The sequence below is a fragment of the Pelophylax lessonae genome, assembly GCF_965119305.1.
Source record: "Pelophylax lessonae genome assembly, chromosome: 6".
Classification (NCBI taxonomy): Eukaryota; Metazoa; Chordata; class Amphibia; order Anura; family Ranidae; genus Pelophylax; species Pelophylax lessonae.
This window is the reverse complement of record NC_138773.1, coordinates 82951482-82969285: the sequence shown is the minus strand read 5'-3', so window position 1 is coordinate 82969285 and position 17804 is coordinate 82951482. Positions and strand designations below refer to the sequence as shown.

General features: G+C 45.6%; 1 protein-coding gene across 1 annotated transcript in view; it reads right to left on the bottom strand.

Moving 5' to 3' along the window:
• The window catches only part of TTYH3 (tweety family member 3), a gene marked incomplete at its 5' end in the record, with an annotated part of 144241 nt that overhangs the window by 23376 nt on the left and 103061 nt on the right, over window positions 1–17804 (bottom strand). Inside the window, 2 exons of the mRNA XM_082261693.1 lie at window positions 8383–8458; window positions 15462–15638. Of these exons, the coding sequence (XP_082117819.1) occupies window positions 8383–8458; window positions 15462–15638 (253 nt within the window). The remainder of the gene's footprint in view (window positions 1–8382; window positions 8459–15461; window positions 15639–17804) is intronic.

The window sequence follows — 17804 nt, the reverse complement described above, 5'->3', positions numbered from 1 at the left end:
TAACGTTTCAAACTTTCCCAACAAACCAGGGGTGAAGTGGTTTCGGGAGATTGAAGTGACCCTGGGTAGCTGTCTGCAAGAACACTTGTGGTGCCAACCATACAGTCATTTTTGCATGTAAATTGGGCATTTTTCTGAGTGTACCATTATTATGCATACAGGCGGTCCCCAGGTTACAAACAAGATAGGGACTGTAGGTTTGTTCTTAAGTTCAATTTGTTTGTAATTCAGAACAGGTCAATTTCTTGAAGTGTAGTTCCAGCCAAAAAAAAATGGATTTTTGTAAAATCTTACCGTAAAATCCTTTTCTCTTAGCTCATCGACAGACGTAGTCCTCGGTGATACACCACCTTCGGGTTATGTTACCTCCGCAGGAGCAGGACTAGACAGGAAATTAAAAAGCTCTGGCCACACCCTAGGGGCAGTCCCAGAGGGTATATCCTCTCTCTCTCTGCCTCAGCAAATCAGTTATGTGAAAAAGCAGTGCTTAGAGAATTTAACCCAACCCAACTCCAAAACAGAGGGGCGGGGACTACGTCTGTCGATGAGCTAAGAGAAAAGGATTTTACGGTAAGATTTTACAAAAATCCATTTTTCTCTAGCGCTCATCGACAGACGTAGTCCTCGGTGATACACCACCTTCGGGACGTCCCAGAGCAGTATCACAACTGAGGGGTGGGAAAATGGAAATCAATCCCAATCTAGAAGGCCCAACCGGTGCCAACTAGAAGTTTACAATGCTCATCCTTAATGAGACTCAACCAAAAAAAGAGAAAACAATTTTTTTTTTTTTTTTCAAACAGAAAAAAACCCTCAGGTAGACCACCGGTCTCCTCAAATTGCGGCCTGCAAAACCTTGCGGCCAAATGAGGCATCCGCCGATGCCGTCACATCAATTTTATAGAATTTTGTAAAGGTATGTACCGACGACCAGGTGGCCGCCTTACATACCTGGACCACTGACGCCTGATGGCGAAAGGCCCAGGAAGTACTGAGCGCTCGAGTGGAGTGCGCCCTAACAGGGAACGGAGGACTCTGACCCTTAATAGAATAAGCCTGTACCACCGTTTGTCTAATCCATTTGGCAATGGTCGCGGCAGATGCAGGCAAACCCTTTCTGGGGCCATCCGTGATCACAAAAAGTGAATCCGTCTTACGGAATGATTCCGTAGCTTTCAGGTATACCCTGATTGCCCGAACCACATCTAAGGAATGCAACGCATGTTCCCAATGATGCTTGGGCTGAGGACACAAGGAAGGTAGTACAATATCTTCATTCAGATGAAAATCTGAAACCACCTTGGGAAGAAAAGATGGCTTAGGATGAAGTACTACCTTATCCCTATGAATCACTAGGTATGGTGACTGGCATGATAATGCAGCCAGTTCTGACACCCTGCGAGCAGAAGTAATAGCCACCAAGAAGGCCACCTTCTGGGATAGAGTAAGCAAGGGAATCTCCCTGATGTTTTCAAAGGGAGGTTTCTGTAGAACCGACAAAACCAAATTAAGATCCCAGGGCGGTAAGGGCGCGCGGACTGGAGGAGCCAGGTGCCGCACCCCCTGGATGAAATTCCGCACCAAGGATTTGGTAGCTAAAGGCTTCTGAAAGAAGATTGCTAATGCTGAAACTTGACCCTTGATGGTGCTCAAGGCTAGCTTCTGCTCAACCCCTTGTTGCAAAAAGGCCAATATTCGAGTCACCGAATAGGTACGTGGAGGAAATCCTAAAGATTCGCACCACGCAATATAAGTCTTCCATGTGTGATAATAGACTTTGCTGGAAGTCGCTTTCCTTGCTTTAATAAGGGTAGGAATGACTGAAGTAGACAAACCTCTGTCCTTCAGTACTTGGGTCTCAATGGCCAGGCCATTAAAACCAGCGACTGTAAAGCACGAAGGTAAATTGGTCCTTGAGACCACAGACACTCCCTGAGACGAAGTTCCCACGGAACGTCTGCGACTAACATGTCCAAGTCGGCCAGGCCGGCTTGAGGAGGCCAGCCTAGAATTTCTAGGACCACTGGCGCTGATTGGATCTGAACCAGGCGTCCCTAGAGGTATCTGGCCCCGACCATCCGAGAAAGTCTGGTCGTTTTCTGTTCCCACACATTTATCAGATACCTGATTGCTATCAGGAAGGGTGATCTTTTCTGGTTGAACCTCAGGGACCGAAGTCACCCGACTAGAGGCTACTTGGCCTATCTGGTCAACCAGATCCGATTCCTGTGAGGTATCGGGACTAATCTTAGGAAAAGGTAAAGGAAAAGATCTTTTCAGGGAACGGTAACTACCGCTTCCTGTGGTACTTAAATGTTGGAAGGGAAGAATCGCACCGGTAGTAGTGGTTGATGCTCGATCTAATGTCCTGAATACCGGTGAAAACGTCCCCCCACCCTGAAACCGGGTGGGGGCGCACCTTCAGGCTGTGTACTCCTTTGCTTCGGGTTTGGCTGGGTTGGTCCCCTTCTTGAACCCTCCTGGAGGAGTCTTGCCTTTCCCGCTAGTACCAGCCGGGCGCCCTTTATGGGCGGTAAAGAAAGGTCCTCGCTTGTTGCGAGGTCCCTTAGCTTTTGCAGCCTGTGGCAAAAAAGTGCTCTTGCCCCCAGTGGCATCCTTAATGATTTCATCTAGGTTGGCTCCAAATAGACGATTCCCCTGAAAGGGGAGATTGGTCAAGGTCTTTTTGGAACCTAGGTCAGCTGACCAGCATTTTAACCACAGCACACGTCTGAGGATCACTGCTAACTTAGATGCATGCCCTAATAGGGGAGTAGTGTCCAAGGCTGCGTCACAGATAAACCGTAGCCCTTGTATGATCTGTTCCATCAAATCAGATGTCTCCTGGGGAATATCTTTTCCCCTAAGATCTTGGCGTACCATTTTCGCCCATTCCGTAAGTGTCTGGGAAACTAGACCAATAACGATTACTGGTCTAAATGCTGACCCTATCAGAGAAAAGATAGTGCGGGACTCTGCTTCTATCTTTCGATCCACCGGATCCTTAAAGGACGAAGTGTCCTCCACTGGAATAACCGTGGCTTTATTCAGCCTGGAAATAGGCGGATCCACGACTGGTGGTACCGTCCATTTCTTAATGATGGATTCCTCAAACGGATAGCGTCTAGCAATACGCTTGGAAATAGTAAAAGGTACGTTTAGAATGCTCCCATTCTCCTTTAATCTGATTACCAAAACATTTAGGTACAGGAAAAGCCTTCGCCGTCTTGATGGGCTTATTAGTCCCAAAAGGCCTCTCTGTTTCAGTTGCCTCTGCCGGTAAAGCCTCAAGTTTTAAGGTTTCTTGCACTGCCACAACTAGTGCGTCCACCAATGCTTCTTCCTGAATTATAGCAAGAGAAGAAGCGTCCTCCTCACTGTCTGAGGGGGCTTTACCTGGGATAACAGCCCTTGCAGAGGAACCTGCAACTGCCGTGACCATCTCTGAATCTGAGTCAGAGGTGTCAGATGGTATAGGGGTAGGCGGGGGTCGCTTCCTAGACCCCCGTCCCTGACAGGCCGCCTCCACCCGAGCCACCATAGACTCCAAAATTGCTGTAAATGACTCTATACTCTGTGCACCGGCGGGTCCCGAGGCCCCCCTCGAGGGAAACAGGTGGGGGAATATGTGTGGCAGGGTCCATAATAACTCCAGTTACTTCCTGGATAATATAATTCAAAAGTAAAGAAAAAAACTTTTTTTTTTTTTTTTTCTGACCCCCAGCGCCACAAAAAGCCCCTTAGTGTTACCTGCTTAGGGATCCCTATCGATCGAGAGAGAGAGAGATAGACCCCCAGGCTCACCACTTGATGCTCAGAGTTAAACTGCAACAGCTTACAGCGCTGTCTCGACAAACAGGAAGTCTCTTGGCTGGCTGCCCAGGAAGAAAGGAGGCGGCTCCGCCCCTCTGCACGCCTTCCGGCGCCTCCCCCAAGCTCCACGAGGTGTAGGATCACCTCAAACATGGCCGCCCCCATGCTGGAGACACGAGGCTACGCCAAAATGGCGGCTCGTGCGATCCAGCAAAAAAAATGGCGGCGGCCTAAACTGAATAGCGGTGTGCTGCAGGGCACACAACACTCTCTCTGCATGGGGATATGGCGTGGTTGGCGGTACCGGCCCTGGCGGACCGCGTGGCCGTTCGGGAGGCCTGCTATTAGCTGGAGATCTGATCTGGAAGGCAGTCTACATGTCCGTGGCTTCTGACTGGTAGGTAGCTTATACTTAACCCATAAGATTCCCAGAATGCCACAGATTACATCTTTAAAACATGTATACAATAGATTGTTAGCTCCCAAGCCAAGCCTCCTGGCTTTTGCACACATAAATCACACTCAAAGTAGGAGGATTTGTGACATGTTATAGGATAGAAAGGACTCTTTCTTACCATACAGAGAGGGGCCCGCGTTCACCACAAAACCCGTCAGGGAAAAAGGGGGAACATACTACTCACCATACCGGAACCAGGCGGGCACCAACTCCTGACAGTACCCCTCTCCACCGGGGCGGGAGGGCTGTCGACCGATACGGATGCCGTGACTCATGGTCTTTGGCGTTTCGGCGAGACGTTTAACTCGCGTGGACAGTCCTTTAATGGGACTATGTCGCGGCCGACCCAGCGCGGAGCTATGGCCTGCACGCGCTCGTAGGCTGAACTGGGGTGACCACCGGATCTCAACATCCAGCCCGTCGCCCAGTTCAGCTTTCTTGCTTGAAGATCTCACAGGAACACTGGAGAAAAAAGCTGTCTAAAAAATATTTTTAAGAAAAAAATCTTGCCAGGACCTAAGATCCCAGCAAGGTGTCTAGGTCCTTACTCCTAACTAGACAGAAAATAACTGATTTGCTGAGGCAGAGAGAGAGAGGATATACCCTCTGGGACTGCCCCTAGGGTGTGGCCAGAGCTTTTTAATTTCCTGTCTAGTCCTGCTCCTGCGGAGGTAACATAACCCGAAGGTGGTGTATCACCGAGGACTACGTCTGTCGATGAGCGCTAGAGAAATAATTTTTACCATTTGTTTTGCTGTCTGTACCCCTGTTCAGAAAATTTCACCTCACTTTCTGTCCCTGTGACAATTGGATTTTGAAAATTTTGGGTAGTTGTGGAAACCAGGATTGGTGATACAGCCCCGCTGGAGACACCTTTTTCCCATGATAACTCTTACAGGAGTGAATTTCCCTTCCTAGGGGTAGATTTCCTCTCACTTCCTGTTGTCTCCCTCCACTTGTAAGTAGGAGTCGTTTGTAAGTCGGATGTTTGTAAGCCGGGGACCGCCTGTATAGGTTTCCTCCATCCTCTCTCAGTTTTGCCTGTTGATCCTGCCAGCTCCTTCAAATACTTCTCATTTCCTCTGAAGAGCTGGCAATGCTGCTTAAATCACAGCAGCCTAGAATTGTCATCCCTCCACTCTATAGCAGGGGTTCGGGAACCTATGGCTGCATCTGGCTCGCAGACAAATCTGGTGTCCAGACGTGAGCCGCGCTGGACGTGTTGTCCCAGAGCTCCGCCGCGTCTACCACTCAATCCAGTGCCATCCGCGTAGCTGTGCCCGGTGCCAAGGAGATTTCTGCACCATTCGACAGTACACTTTGTGGGCTACCCACCGCTACCCTTAGTTCGTCTCTGGGTGACCGGATTGCCGCGCTACGGACCCTGCGGCATACTCGTGGTACCGCCGCAGGCTCATGTGCTGTGCATCTGAGAGCCTTGGCAATCACCGCCCGGTAGGGAGACCTGCCATCCGCTCCCTGTGCCCCGACAGACACAATCTCCTTCCCCTCTGACACCCGGGGACCCACGGGAGCTGCCTCTCACATCCACTTCGGAGGCCTACAGCGGCCGGCCGCCATTTTCTCAAGGCCTATACTCACCTCCATCACTCGCAGGCCTGCAGGCGCTTCACCACTCCAGCCTCATTGCATACCTGCCTGCTCTGCTCTCTTCCCGACCGGACTCCAAGCACACGGCTCCATCTACTCACTGTATAGCTGCAGCCCATGAATATGAATATTTAATAAAGGTTCCCGACCCCTGAAATATAGTGTATGGCTCTCACGGAATTACATTTGAAAATATGTGGTGTTCATGGCTCTCTCAGCCAAAAAGGTTCCCGGCCCCTGCTCTATAGGGTTAATTTACTAAAGGCAAATAGATTGTGCACTTTGCAAATGCCGTTGCACTCATGTTTCCCAGAGCTTAGTGGATGTGGTGAAGCTCTGTTGGTTTCCATCATCCAATCATGCGCAAGCAAAAATGCTGCTTTTTTATTTTCCTTGTGCCTGATTGGGTATTATTTACAAAGTAAAGGTTTATCACATTCACTAACCTCTGGGGAACACGAGTGCAATTGTACTTGCAAAATGCAGTCTATTGGCACTTTTCCACTGCAAATACCGGCTCGGCTCTACTCGGCCCTGCTTGGCCCGGTTTGGTTTTCCACTGCATGGTACGCATGGTACGGTGTTGGAACGGTTCGGAACGGTTTGCTATGGTTTGCTTTTCCACTAAAGTAGTACTAAAGTAAGTGGGTGGGATAACCACCATTCTCTGACCAATCAGTGGCTAGTAGTGACATAACAGTCAAGGCTGCATGCAAAGGATTGCGAGATATGGTACCGTTACGGCCCTCTTGGAACCACAACCGAGGTGGTACTGTTTAAGCGAGCTGCACCGTTCGGTTCCATGTAGTGGAAAAGTGCCGCCGTACCGTACCGAACCGTTCCTACACCGTACCATGCAGTGGAAAAGCACAAAAGCGAGCCAAACCGTTTGGTTCCATGCAGTGGAAAAACGCCATCATTGCCTTTAATAAATCAACCCCTATGTGTCCCTATTAGGCTTACAGGACAGGGTGGCCACATAAACACATCCTCTGATGTGCAGATGTTGGCATCCTGGAGGAAGGGTCGATAGCCCTTGGTGCAGCCCAGCTCTTACATCTCCTTGCTTCCTCCCATCCTGGCCTGCAAAGTGTTGCAAGGAAAGGTCCGACAAGGGAGCAGAGCGCTCTCTCCTATGACAGCGTCACAAGTCCCAAACCACCAGCCACACAGGAAGGGGTAAGATTGGGAGATTTGGTGGTCACATTTAATTAAACCACAGATTCTCTCTTTTTTTTCTAACAAAAAGTGTAAATAGCCTGGGAACTCTATCCATGCACTTTCATTGCAGGTGCTGGCAGAATTAAGTCTCTGCAAAAATCTTTATTTTTATTTATTTTTTTTTTAAATTGGGCTCCAGGAGCTTTTAGCCATAATGTGCTAGTATGCACATTATATTTGCACATTATGACAGACATACTTCGCTAGTGATTCTCTCCAGCGCTGCAGATGCTCCCATTGTTAACTGGCACTGTCACCTTCCCCCAGTCTTCCTTCTGGGTTCGGTGGTGACATCACTTCCCTGCATGCAGATGGAGGCACACTGTGGTGGCACAGAGCTGTACCATAAACGTATGTGGCGCCATGCATACATGGTTCAGTACAAAAACGCTGACAGGGAGAGAGAAGGGTCTATAACAGAAAAGGGTCTTTTCGGTCATAAAAATCATACCCGTCAGCGTTTTTTTTTTTTGGTTTAATTCCACTTTAAATACAGAGTTTGTTTATAAAGGTTCTTAATAGTAGGCAGGTATTGCAAGGTTGTTTCAGAACAAATCAGGAATGGACGATTTATACCTCCACTCATTCAGACTCTTGTTTGTGTTGCATCTATATGATTTGCATACTTCCAAAAAGTCCTGATTTTCGATACCAGAAATGAGTGAGACTTTTTAGAATCTGGCATACCATATCCTAACATAGGGGGGAGTTTTGATAGAGATGGCTGGTTCCTAATATGACCCCAATTGGTAATTCTGAAATGCTGGAATGTATGTGGTTTGCCTTTATATGTGCATTTATGTGGTTTTCCTACCTTCTGCCTTATTAGCACAAAAATCAGTGGCATCAAATGAAAAATCAACCACTTACAATAAGTATTCGAATGCAAGTGGATTTCTGATTGGCTTATCTGACTCTACTGCTGTCTTTAGCATGTCATCAAAAAAGCCTTCCGTGGTTTTCTGGAGCTCTCCTGTCCCACCAGGGAACCCGAGAATGCAGCCGGTGGTTCCACCAGCTGACCATAGAGCTGATCAGAGACCAGAATGGCTCCAATCATCTCTATGGCCTAAGAACCTACCTGTATCCAATCAACCACTGTGAAAGTAGGCCATCTTTAAATACAGGCACTTAAGATACTGGCAAAAGAAGGTGCCAAGTGAGGAAAGTCTATACAGTTTCTGTCTTCAGGACAGGCAGGTTGAATGGTTTCCAGCCATTTTGTTTAGTTCATTCCACTATGGCTACACTGTACAGGTTACCACAGTAATTAAACTTACTGAAGGAGGAGGTGACTCACGTCCAATGAGGGGGGTGTTCTCACATCGGGGATTCTGGAAGTTCGCATTCTGACTCCTGTGAAGAAAAAAAAGTGCATCATTTGTCACGTGCCATAACCTGTAGCAACACAATCGCAGTTTACTGTAGTCAGATACGTAACACATACAACTAATCAACTTATCAGAATGTAATCAGGAATATTTTAAAAAGTGCATAGGGATGATTTAATCAGTCAATAGACCTGCTTGGTTTAAACCAAGGGTCTCTAATCTTGTGTGAAGGCCCCATACATTTCACAAAAACCCAAGGGTCGAAAGAAATCAGTCCCCCTTTCGCATCAGAAGTTCCCCTTTCACATCAGAGGTACCACATTCTATCAGAAGTTTCCCAACACATCAGAATCGCCCCCATCACATGCTGCAGGCCGGGTACAATGTTGTGAAGGGCTGAAAGTAGCGTAGTTTGGAGACCCCAGTTTAAACAAACCTTTATTGAAAAAAGGACCTTTGATGTGTTATAGAAAAAAATTGTATTGGTTCCATTAAAATACACTTTAATTCTGATGGGAAATGTATGTAAACCTCAACATTTATCTTCCCATTTTTGCTCCCTTGTGGTTAGCTAAATATGCCATTGAAAGCATTTAATTAGATTTGGTCTAGAATTAAAAAAAAATAGCTGTTGAGCTTTTCAGAAATTCCGATTTCTTTTGCAGACTTTCTGTGCCATCTTAAAAAAAGTCAAATTAGGCTCCTTATCCCCCCACCAATTCTCAGCTAGGACCACAGAACAGTTAGTCACTATTTTAGCGAGAATAGTAGAGTGGGAAGGTCTGAGTAATCCAGCAAAATCAACTGGGTGGGGTGACACCACTCAGTCCACAAAAATGCTGTGTGTTGTCAGCCCACAACAGGAAAATAATAGCGGAGTGCATTTATGGCAGATCAACAGGTATCTTTCTGTACTTGCAGGATTTGTAAAGGGATAGAATAAGGGAAAATGTGAATGTATTGACAATTGGCAAGATTTACTGCATAGGCTTTTACTTTTTCGGCCCTGACAGGTACAAGTAAAGTTCCCCCATAGGAATGTATAGGGCTAAGGTCCACATGTGCAGGCAAAAGCAGACCCAGTGATGAAGGTTTCAGGTGCAAAGCCTCTGATGTATCTGAAGATGCCGAATCAAGAATGAAAGCGATTTTTTCACTCAGTGGAGTTCATATGTCAGTGGAGAACATATAAAATTGAAGTTTAAATCAGCTAAATACATTTCAGGTGCATCAAAACCAAAAGGTGTTTAGCCACTAACCGTTCTGGAGGATGTCCTCCCACATGCATGCCCCCTGGGATGCCCACTGGGTGCGTTCTATGACTGCTATGTGTCTTTGGACACAGCAGATCACAGATTGAGGTAAACCACCAACCACAGCGGCCCTTTACTATGTGATCAGCTGTGTCCAATCACAGCTGTCACATTGTAAACAGACTGAATCCTGATTTTCTGCATTTTTTTCCTCCTACAGAAACAGCGTGAGAGGAAAAGAGAGCCAATATGTGAGGGGTACAGTTAATACAGGATTTACACTGATACACAGTGCCCTGATCATTAGTGCAGCCTCGTCAGTGCCCATCAGTGCAGTCTCATCAGCGAAGAAGAAAAATTACTTATTTGCAAAACGTTATAACAGTAACAAAAACTTTTTTTTATTTGTATATTTAGCAAAAAATGAAAAACCAAGTGGTGATTAAATACCACAAAAAGGAAAAAATGTAACTCAAGTACAGTGTTGCATGAACGAGTAATTGTCAAAGTGTAACAGCGCTGAAATCTGGAAATTCGCCTGGGCAGAAAAGGGGTGAAAGTGTCCAGTATTGAAGTGGGTAAAGTCTTGCAGTTTGTTTTTTGTATTTAAAAAGCCTGTCCCCTGCCAGCATGCATCAGAGAAGGAATAAAAAGAGAAGTCAGAAGTCAGGTCACCACCTTGTGGACCATATTGGGATTTTTGTACTTAGCATACTTACGGTGATTGTAGGCGTGTTTGTTTCTCGCAGCAAAACAGTTGAGTTCTCTCGGTTATATTTTGGTGATTTGCTCTAACAGGCTACATCTTGGTACTGAGTTTCCAGTCAACACCATTGATGCTGTTGGTCCCGGAGCTTCATGCATGATGGGCAAGCGTTATTAGATCTACTGCTTGGATTATTTGTCATCTGGTAAGAGGCCAATAGGGCTTTTGAGTGACGTTTCTGGTTTCTTGGCGATCTGGATTTATCTATTTGCTCATTTGACCTATTTTTTCGGTAAGAGGCTTCACAATTGGTGGTGGTTTGTTCCACATTCCTCTCCTTACACTGGACTATTCACGTTTTACTCATTATTCATTTGGTGAGCTGCTGCACGATTGATAGGGATTCCTTATTGGTGGTGGAAACTTTATTTAAATTACGGTATCACACTATGTAAGTTTTTTTCTTTTGCATATTATTCACATTATTCGCTGAGGACTCTGACAACTCCCATCTCCCGGATCTGTGACTATATCTCAGCATATGAATTTGCAGACTTTTAGTGGTTATCCGGTAAGCACATTTCCTACAGAGACCGTGGAGTGTGATCTATGCTTTCAGCGTCAATCAAGTTGTTATATGGGACATTGATTTTTGTTTGGACATTAATTTTTGTTTACCCACTTCACGCAGCGCGGCTTATTTTTCTATACTATCTATATATCAGAGAAGGAATCTTGTTCCCTGTGTTTAATTGTTGGTCCTTATGCAAGGGTCTGACATGCCTCCCATTGACTCAGAGCTAGAACTCTTTAATAAGTAGGCATCATGCCCAAATTCTGCAAAGAGACCTCTGCTTCCCAACAAGAAACAATGGTCCTTCACTATAGCATGTAGGCAGGAGGACAAGCTTTTCAACTCAGGCTGTGGCTGCTTTCTAAAGAATAAACAAAAAGAAAGCAGCGCCAGCTTAGTGAAGCATAAGGTTTATTAATACAAAAAACACATAGTGACTTACTCTTAAGTAAAGGCCGGAACGGGGTTCTAACCCCTCGTTAAAGCCTCCTAGCGCTAAAGTGTCCAAGGTGTATATCCAGTAGTTTTCTCTAACGCATAACCTTTTGAAGCGTTCGGCCGGGGGAAAGTGTGCGGGGATAGATTCTAGCTAGAATCATCTTTCCCTCCGCCTCACAGGAAGTGATGTCGGGCTGACAGGAAGTAGGAAGTGGAGCCCCACTGAGAGTCCTCCACCACCACAGCACCATCAGACAGGCTGCCAGACAACAGCCTCCACGCACCACCGGCACCCCGCACCCCTCCCTTCTGCAACGGTATCCAGGACAAGAAGATGGATGATCCCATTCACCTACCGTACCGGCCTTTACTTACCTAAGAGTAAGTCACTATGTGTTTTTTGTATTAATAAACCTTATGCTTCACTAAGCTGGCGCTGCTTTCTTTTTGTTTATTCTCCTCGGAGCCTCTCCTTGCTCCAGCTGGCAGCTGCTTTTCGTTGGCCCCCTCCCACCTCATCCTTTTTTATATTTTTCTACCCATTTTTTACTTTCTATATTTTTACCTCTTTACCTCATGGTATGCCACCCACCATCATCAGAGAGCGACATGTAATCATTGACTTTATTCTAAAGAATACATGCTATAGGACTTTGCACACATTTTGTTTTAATGCACCTGGAATATATTTAGCCCATTTTACCTGAAAGTTCAGTTGGACCATCCAGATTAAACAAGTTGGTTATAGAGAATTTTTTTTAAACACTGATGAATAGCTGGTGAAGGGGAGAGTGGTGCACAGGTATCTTCTTAACCAGTAACACCATATAAAACAAACAATAAGGAAAGTGGAAGAATAGCCCTTGAGCCATAGGAGTATCTCACTGGCATTACCATCTTTACAGTATTTTAAATGGAACATGTCTCTGAAATCACAGAGCTCCCGCCATAGGCGAGATAAGTGAGGGCAAGGGGTGGGACTTTAACGGTACCAATAAACATTAAATATTCACAAAAGTATATAAAATTAAAGCTTTATTAAGTTTACGTGTAAAATCATCCGCTTTGCATAAGCTGGATGAGGGAAGTAGAAAATACGAACATCTAAACAAAAAACAACAAAACCAAAAAACAGACGTAATTGGTAGGATAGATCAGCCCTCAAATTTTCCACTCGCCTGCTCGCATTTTGCGAGTGGAAAATTATTTATGGCGAGCGAGCGTGGGGCTGCTCCGGGAGCCGATCAGGTGAAGAGAGGAGAGGAGGAGGAAAGCCGGCCAGCCCAGCCGATGCATCAGACAGAAGCTCCTGGGCATGAGAGGATCTATCGATCATAGATTCACCTCAGAACCTGGCCGGATAATGACAGAGCGGCGGATCATCCCACTGTTACAGTTGTAATTGTAATTGCCGGGCGCTCGGTGATACGCACAGTCCCGCCTCCTAGCCCGGCTTCTTTGATAGACAGAACACCTGGCCAACCAGGACGTGAGACGTCTATCAAAGAAGCCGGGCTAGGAGGCGGAACTGTGTGTGTCACCTAGCGCCCAGCAATTACAATTACAACTGTCACAGCGGGATGATCCGCCGCTCTGTCATTATCCGGCCAGGTTCTGAGGTGAATCTATGATCGATACATCCTCTCATGCCCAGGAGCTTCTGTCTGATGCATCTATGTAAATGGACAGTTGTAATTGTAATTGCCGGGCGCTCGGTGACACACACAGTCCCGCCTTCTAGCCCGGCTTCTTTGATAGACGCTTCACGTCCTGGTTGGCCAGGTGTTCTGTCTATCAAAGAAGCCGGGCTAGGAGGCGGGACTGTGCGTGTCACCGAGCGCCCGGCAATTACAATTACAACTGTAACAGTGGGATGATCCGCTGCTCTGTCATTATCCGGCCAGGTTCTGAGGTGAATCTATGATTGCACTTCCTTTCTTCTCTCTTGGTTTTCCCAATTCTCACTTCCTTCTTTTTGGTTTAATCGAAAGCTTGTCTATGATTCATGTATATTCATGCATCATGTTGTATACATTTTTATATACACCCCAATGTATCTGTATATGTCCTCTGTATCGATACCATGTTTTCTCTTGCTGGAAATATATCTGCCTGGTATCTGTAAAGATGTAAGAGAGTTAGTCTGCCGATATTTACTCGTGCTCACTTTCACTTTACTATTTATTCCTATTATTTTTTACCCATCTCATTTTTGTTTCCTTTATTTTTGTCCTCTATGGATCCACCTCCAATATTTGGGGACGGATATATGCTTTGCTTTTCCTTCCCTGGCTTTTCTTCATCCCAGCCACATATATATTGGGGCTGGATGCTGTTTACAATCGCTATCGTTTGTCACTGGGTATTATACTACTTTGGCACTATATGTCCTGGTATAGGGCTGGCCTGCTCCCCAACATGTGCATGCCCCATTGTGTCACATGCGGGGTCTGCAATGGATTGAGCCATGTGACACGTGCATCCTTCTGATGTGAGGTTGCATTGACATGCACTGGCGAGACTGAATTGACATACACGGGCGAGACTGCTTTGATGGGCATGGGTGAGACTGCTTTGATGGGCACAGCGGAGACTGCATTGATGGGCACAGGGGAGGCTGCATTGATAGGCACTGATGGGCACTGTTTAGGTTTCACTGATGGGCTCTGTTGAGGCCGCACTGATAAGCTTTATTGATGATGCTGCACTGATGGTCACTGATAGGTTGCACTGATGGTCACTGAAAACGTTGTTATTAATATTTATTTTTGTAACTTCTGCATTAAAGCAAAAACATTTAACAGTGTAATTTTAGGAGATAATTTATGAGGGCGTGTTAAGGGGCAGAATTAGGGGCGGGGCAGGGTAGGAGTTGGGTGGGGCAACTGGTGGCGAGTAACCCTTAAGGCCTGGCTAGTAGCTCAGGACTTTAAATTTTGAGCCCTGGGATAGATCACATGAGTACATATAACAACGTAAACAGGACCATATATAGATTAAATGCAAATGGCCACTCTAGTTAATAATCCGGTTCTAGTCCACAGAGTAGCGCCCAACATGTTTCGCCAGGAGGCTTCTTCAGGGGCGTTTAGTATGTTCGATCAATGGTCGTGATACTTGATAGGCACCTAATAAGGTAAATCCTTCGTATATAGTATAGTATATCCTGACACCAATTATAACTCTTAAGTAGAAATCATGGGGATATGAGCGGGGACACATCAAAGGGTTAATCCTGGCGGCTTAGATCGTTTGCCATTCTAGGCTTATACTTTCAAATCCAAATGGCTAGTGCGGTCTGGAGAGAGAGCATACTCAAAGCCTGAAAGACTAATAGGCTAGTAGATGTCTAAGCATAGCCGATGGTAAGGAATAAAGACCGTACTGAATGTGTAGTCCTGCATCGAGTCCCAATGAACATTTTCTTTGTTGATCTTTACAGTTTTGATGTTAATTTAAATGATATGGTTCCCGGGCAGGTAGCTTCTACACCCTAGACCAGGGATATGCAAACTGTGGCCCTCAAGATGTCGCAGAACTACAAGTCAAATGAGGCACAGCAAGACTCCAATGGGAGTTGTAGGTTTGTAACAGCTGGAGGGCCACCGTTTTCATATCCCCGCCCTAGATGATCTCCGAGGTCTATGTGGCTTGTAGCGTAATGTAACAAACATTGAAAATGAAGCACCACACCACTGCTAAGAGTTTTAGATACAACTTTATTCCAATAAAACAAGTTGAACAAGCTATTGAGAGGCCTATGCCTATAATTCACACTGGAAAAAAGAACACTATAGATTCAGTTCACTTTTTTTACATTGTTTTCAATGAGACCCTGATGAATGGAACACTCTTAAACTCCCAAAATGCATAGGAAACCTTTTTGTATCATACCCCTGACTTTTATCAGAATAAAGTTATATTTGGACCTCTTAGCATGGGTGCTTCAATTTTATTTTTTGTTATATAAAATTAAAAGATCAACTGTCATGTTAAAGTCCCATTTAGCATAAAATGGCAACAAAGTTAGACTGCAAAGATAAAACATATAACTCACATGTATTCCGTTACAGGGGCGTTGCTAACTGTGTGTGCAGCGGCGGGGATGCTGGTCTCACTGCCATAGCTGCTCCCACAGCTGTATAAACTGGGCATGTGCACCCTGTACAGGTTGTCATGAGTCTGCCGTGTCCCCGGAGTTGTGGCCTCCTCGTCCCCCTCGTCATAGCTGCCCCTAGCAGGTAGAGATAAGTTACTTGAATGGCAACAGCAATTAAAAAAAAAACACAACTCTTCAAAGTAATCATGCTAAAAAAATACAACTCTGCAAAGTAATCATGCACAACTCTTCAAAGTAATCATGCTTATGTCAGAATAGAAATGTAGCAGTTCTCTATGGTTTTTGAAAGGATGTGCTTCTGCTCTACTGCTGTCATTATTCTCCTCACTTTAATAATGGGTGAATCACTGATCTGAAACCATTATGTAGCCAGTAAAGTGTTTGGATATCTGATATGCAAATACAAAAAAGTAAACCTAAACCCAATGTTGTAGGTAACATCTAGGCAGTGTGTAAAGTGCAAAGAGAGGTTGTAAACGGCGCTACCTTTGTGCAATTAAAAGAGATAAAGTGCATACATTCACTGTTAAAGAATTATAAAAGGGGTGTCCCATAAAATCAAAAAAGTTTAAATAATATATATGCTGTATATCAAGTGGGTTCAGGTCAGAAAAGATCAATATCCTAATCTGTGATAAATAAAACCCAGAAAGTGCTGAAGTGCAATAAATAAATTTAATACCATAGACAGTGTTTTTAATGTGATGTACAAATAATAAAAATCAATCCAGTGTAGAAATAAACTCAAGTGTTAGTGATATTCCTGGCACTGTTTACTGCTGAAAGTGCACCATGCCCGCAGAAAACAAATCAGTGAGGTGGAAGTGATAAGTGTTACCAGGGAAAAAAACCCTTAGAATGAAAAAGATAAAAAAGATAAAAAATGAAATGAAATGCCAGCTGCAATCGCCCGTGTGACCACTAGGTGTCGCGCTGTAAATACAACCTGCCTTGCACGGAAGCTTAGGCAAGGATGGATCTCCAGGGGTCCCCCTCCACAGTCAAAGCACCAGTTGGCGTGTTTCCATATGGAGAGAAAGAAGAGGGGAGCCTCATGAAGTATCAGATCGTGTAAATAAGGAAAGAACGTAGCATCCACTCACTGTGTGAAACCGTGATAGCTGCCTCGGATCAGTAGTACTCGCCAGGAAGCTTCCGCGTTCCACGGCGGTGGAATCTCAAAACCGGAAGGGACGCTGTGACGCAATGGACCCGCCCTACGCATTTCGTCATCGACGTCTGCTGGAGCCACTTGCACTTTACACATATCCTGACCCCTCTTGGGGTTTGGTTGTTGGCTGCTTACACCTGTCAGTCTCTCACGCTTCACCGCACACTCCATAGCGCTGGTCATTTTTTGCCTTTACAACATCTAGGCAGTACCCTGTAGCCTTTGTCTGGAGATCCTACTAAAATTTTGTGAAGGTAAGCACCAACGACCAAGTGGCCGCCTTGCAAACTTGCAATAATGATGCCTGATGACGGAAGGCCCAAGAAGCACTTAGCGCTCGAGTAGAATGCGCCGGGACAGGGAAAGGTGGAACCGGACCTTTAAAGGAATAGGCCTGAGACTCCGTCTGTCTGATCCATCTGGAGATGGCAGCTGAAGAAGCAGCCAGCCCTTTTCTTGGTCTGTCCGTAACCACAAAAAGCACGTCTGACTTCCGAAAGTAGCTGCCAGATACACCCAAATCGCACAAACCACATCCAAGGTATGCAAAGCAAATTCCTAGGGATGAGCTGGCTTGGGACACAAAGAAGGCAACACATTGTCCTCATTCAAATGTAGGTCAGAGACAACTTTAAGCAGGAAAGATGGACAGGGACGAAGAACCACTTTATCCCTATGGACCACCAAATAGGGACTGTGACAGTAGAATGCCACCAATTCCGATATCGGTAGTTGACTGTAGATCTCCCGAGAGAAAAAACAAAAGAAAGAATGAAAAAAAAATTGCTAGGACCAGAGATCCCAGCTGGGAGCCTAGGTCCTTACTCCTGACTAGACAGATTAAAACGGATTATCTAGAGCAGAGAGGGGGGTTATATACCAGCTGGGGATGGCCCATGGGCGTAGCCAGGTGTTTTTTTGTTCTGCCTAGTCCTACTCCTGGAGGAGGCAATATAACCCAGTAGTTCTGTTTTATGGAGTGCTGTGTCGGCCGATGAACGAAAGAGAAATTGGCATTCCATTTGTGTTTTCCGCATTACAGGTGAACGCACTGCCCTTGTGAGTTGCATGTGGGTGCCAATGAATAGTTAAGGGTACCCTAAAAACCA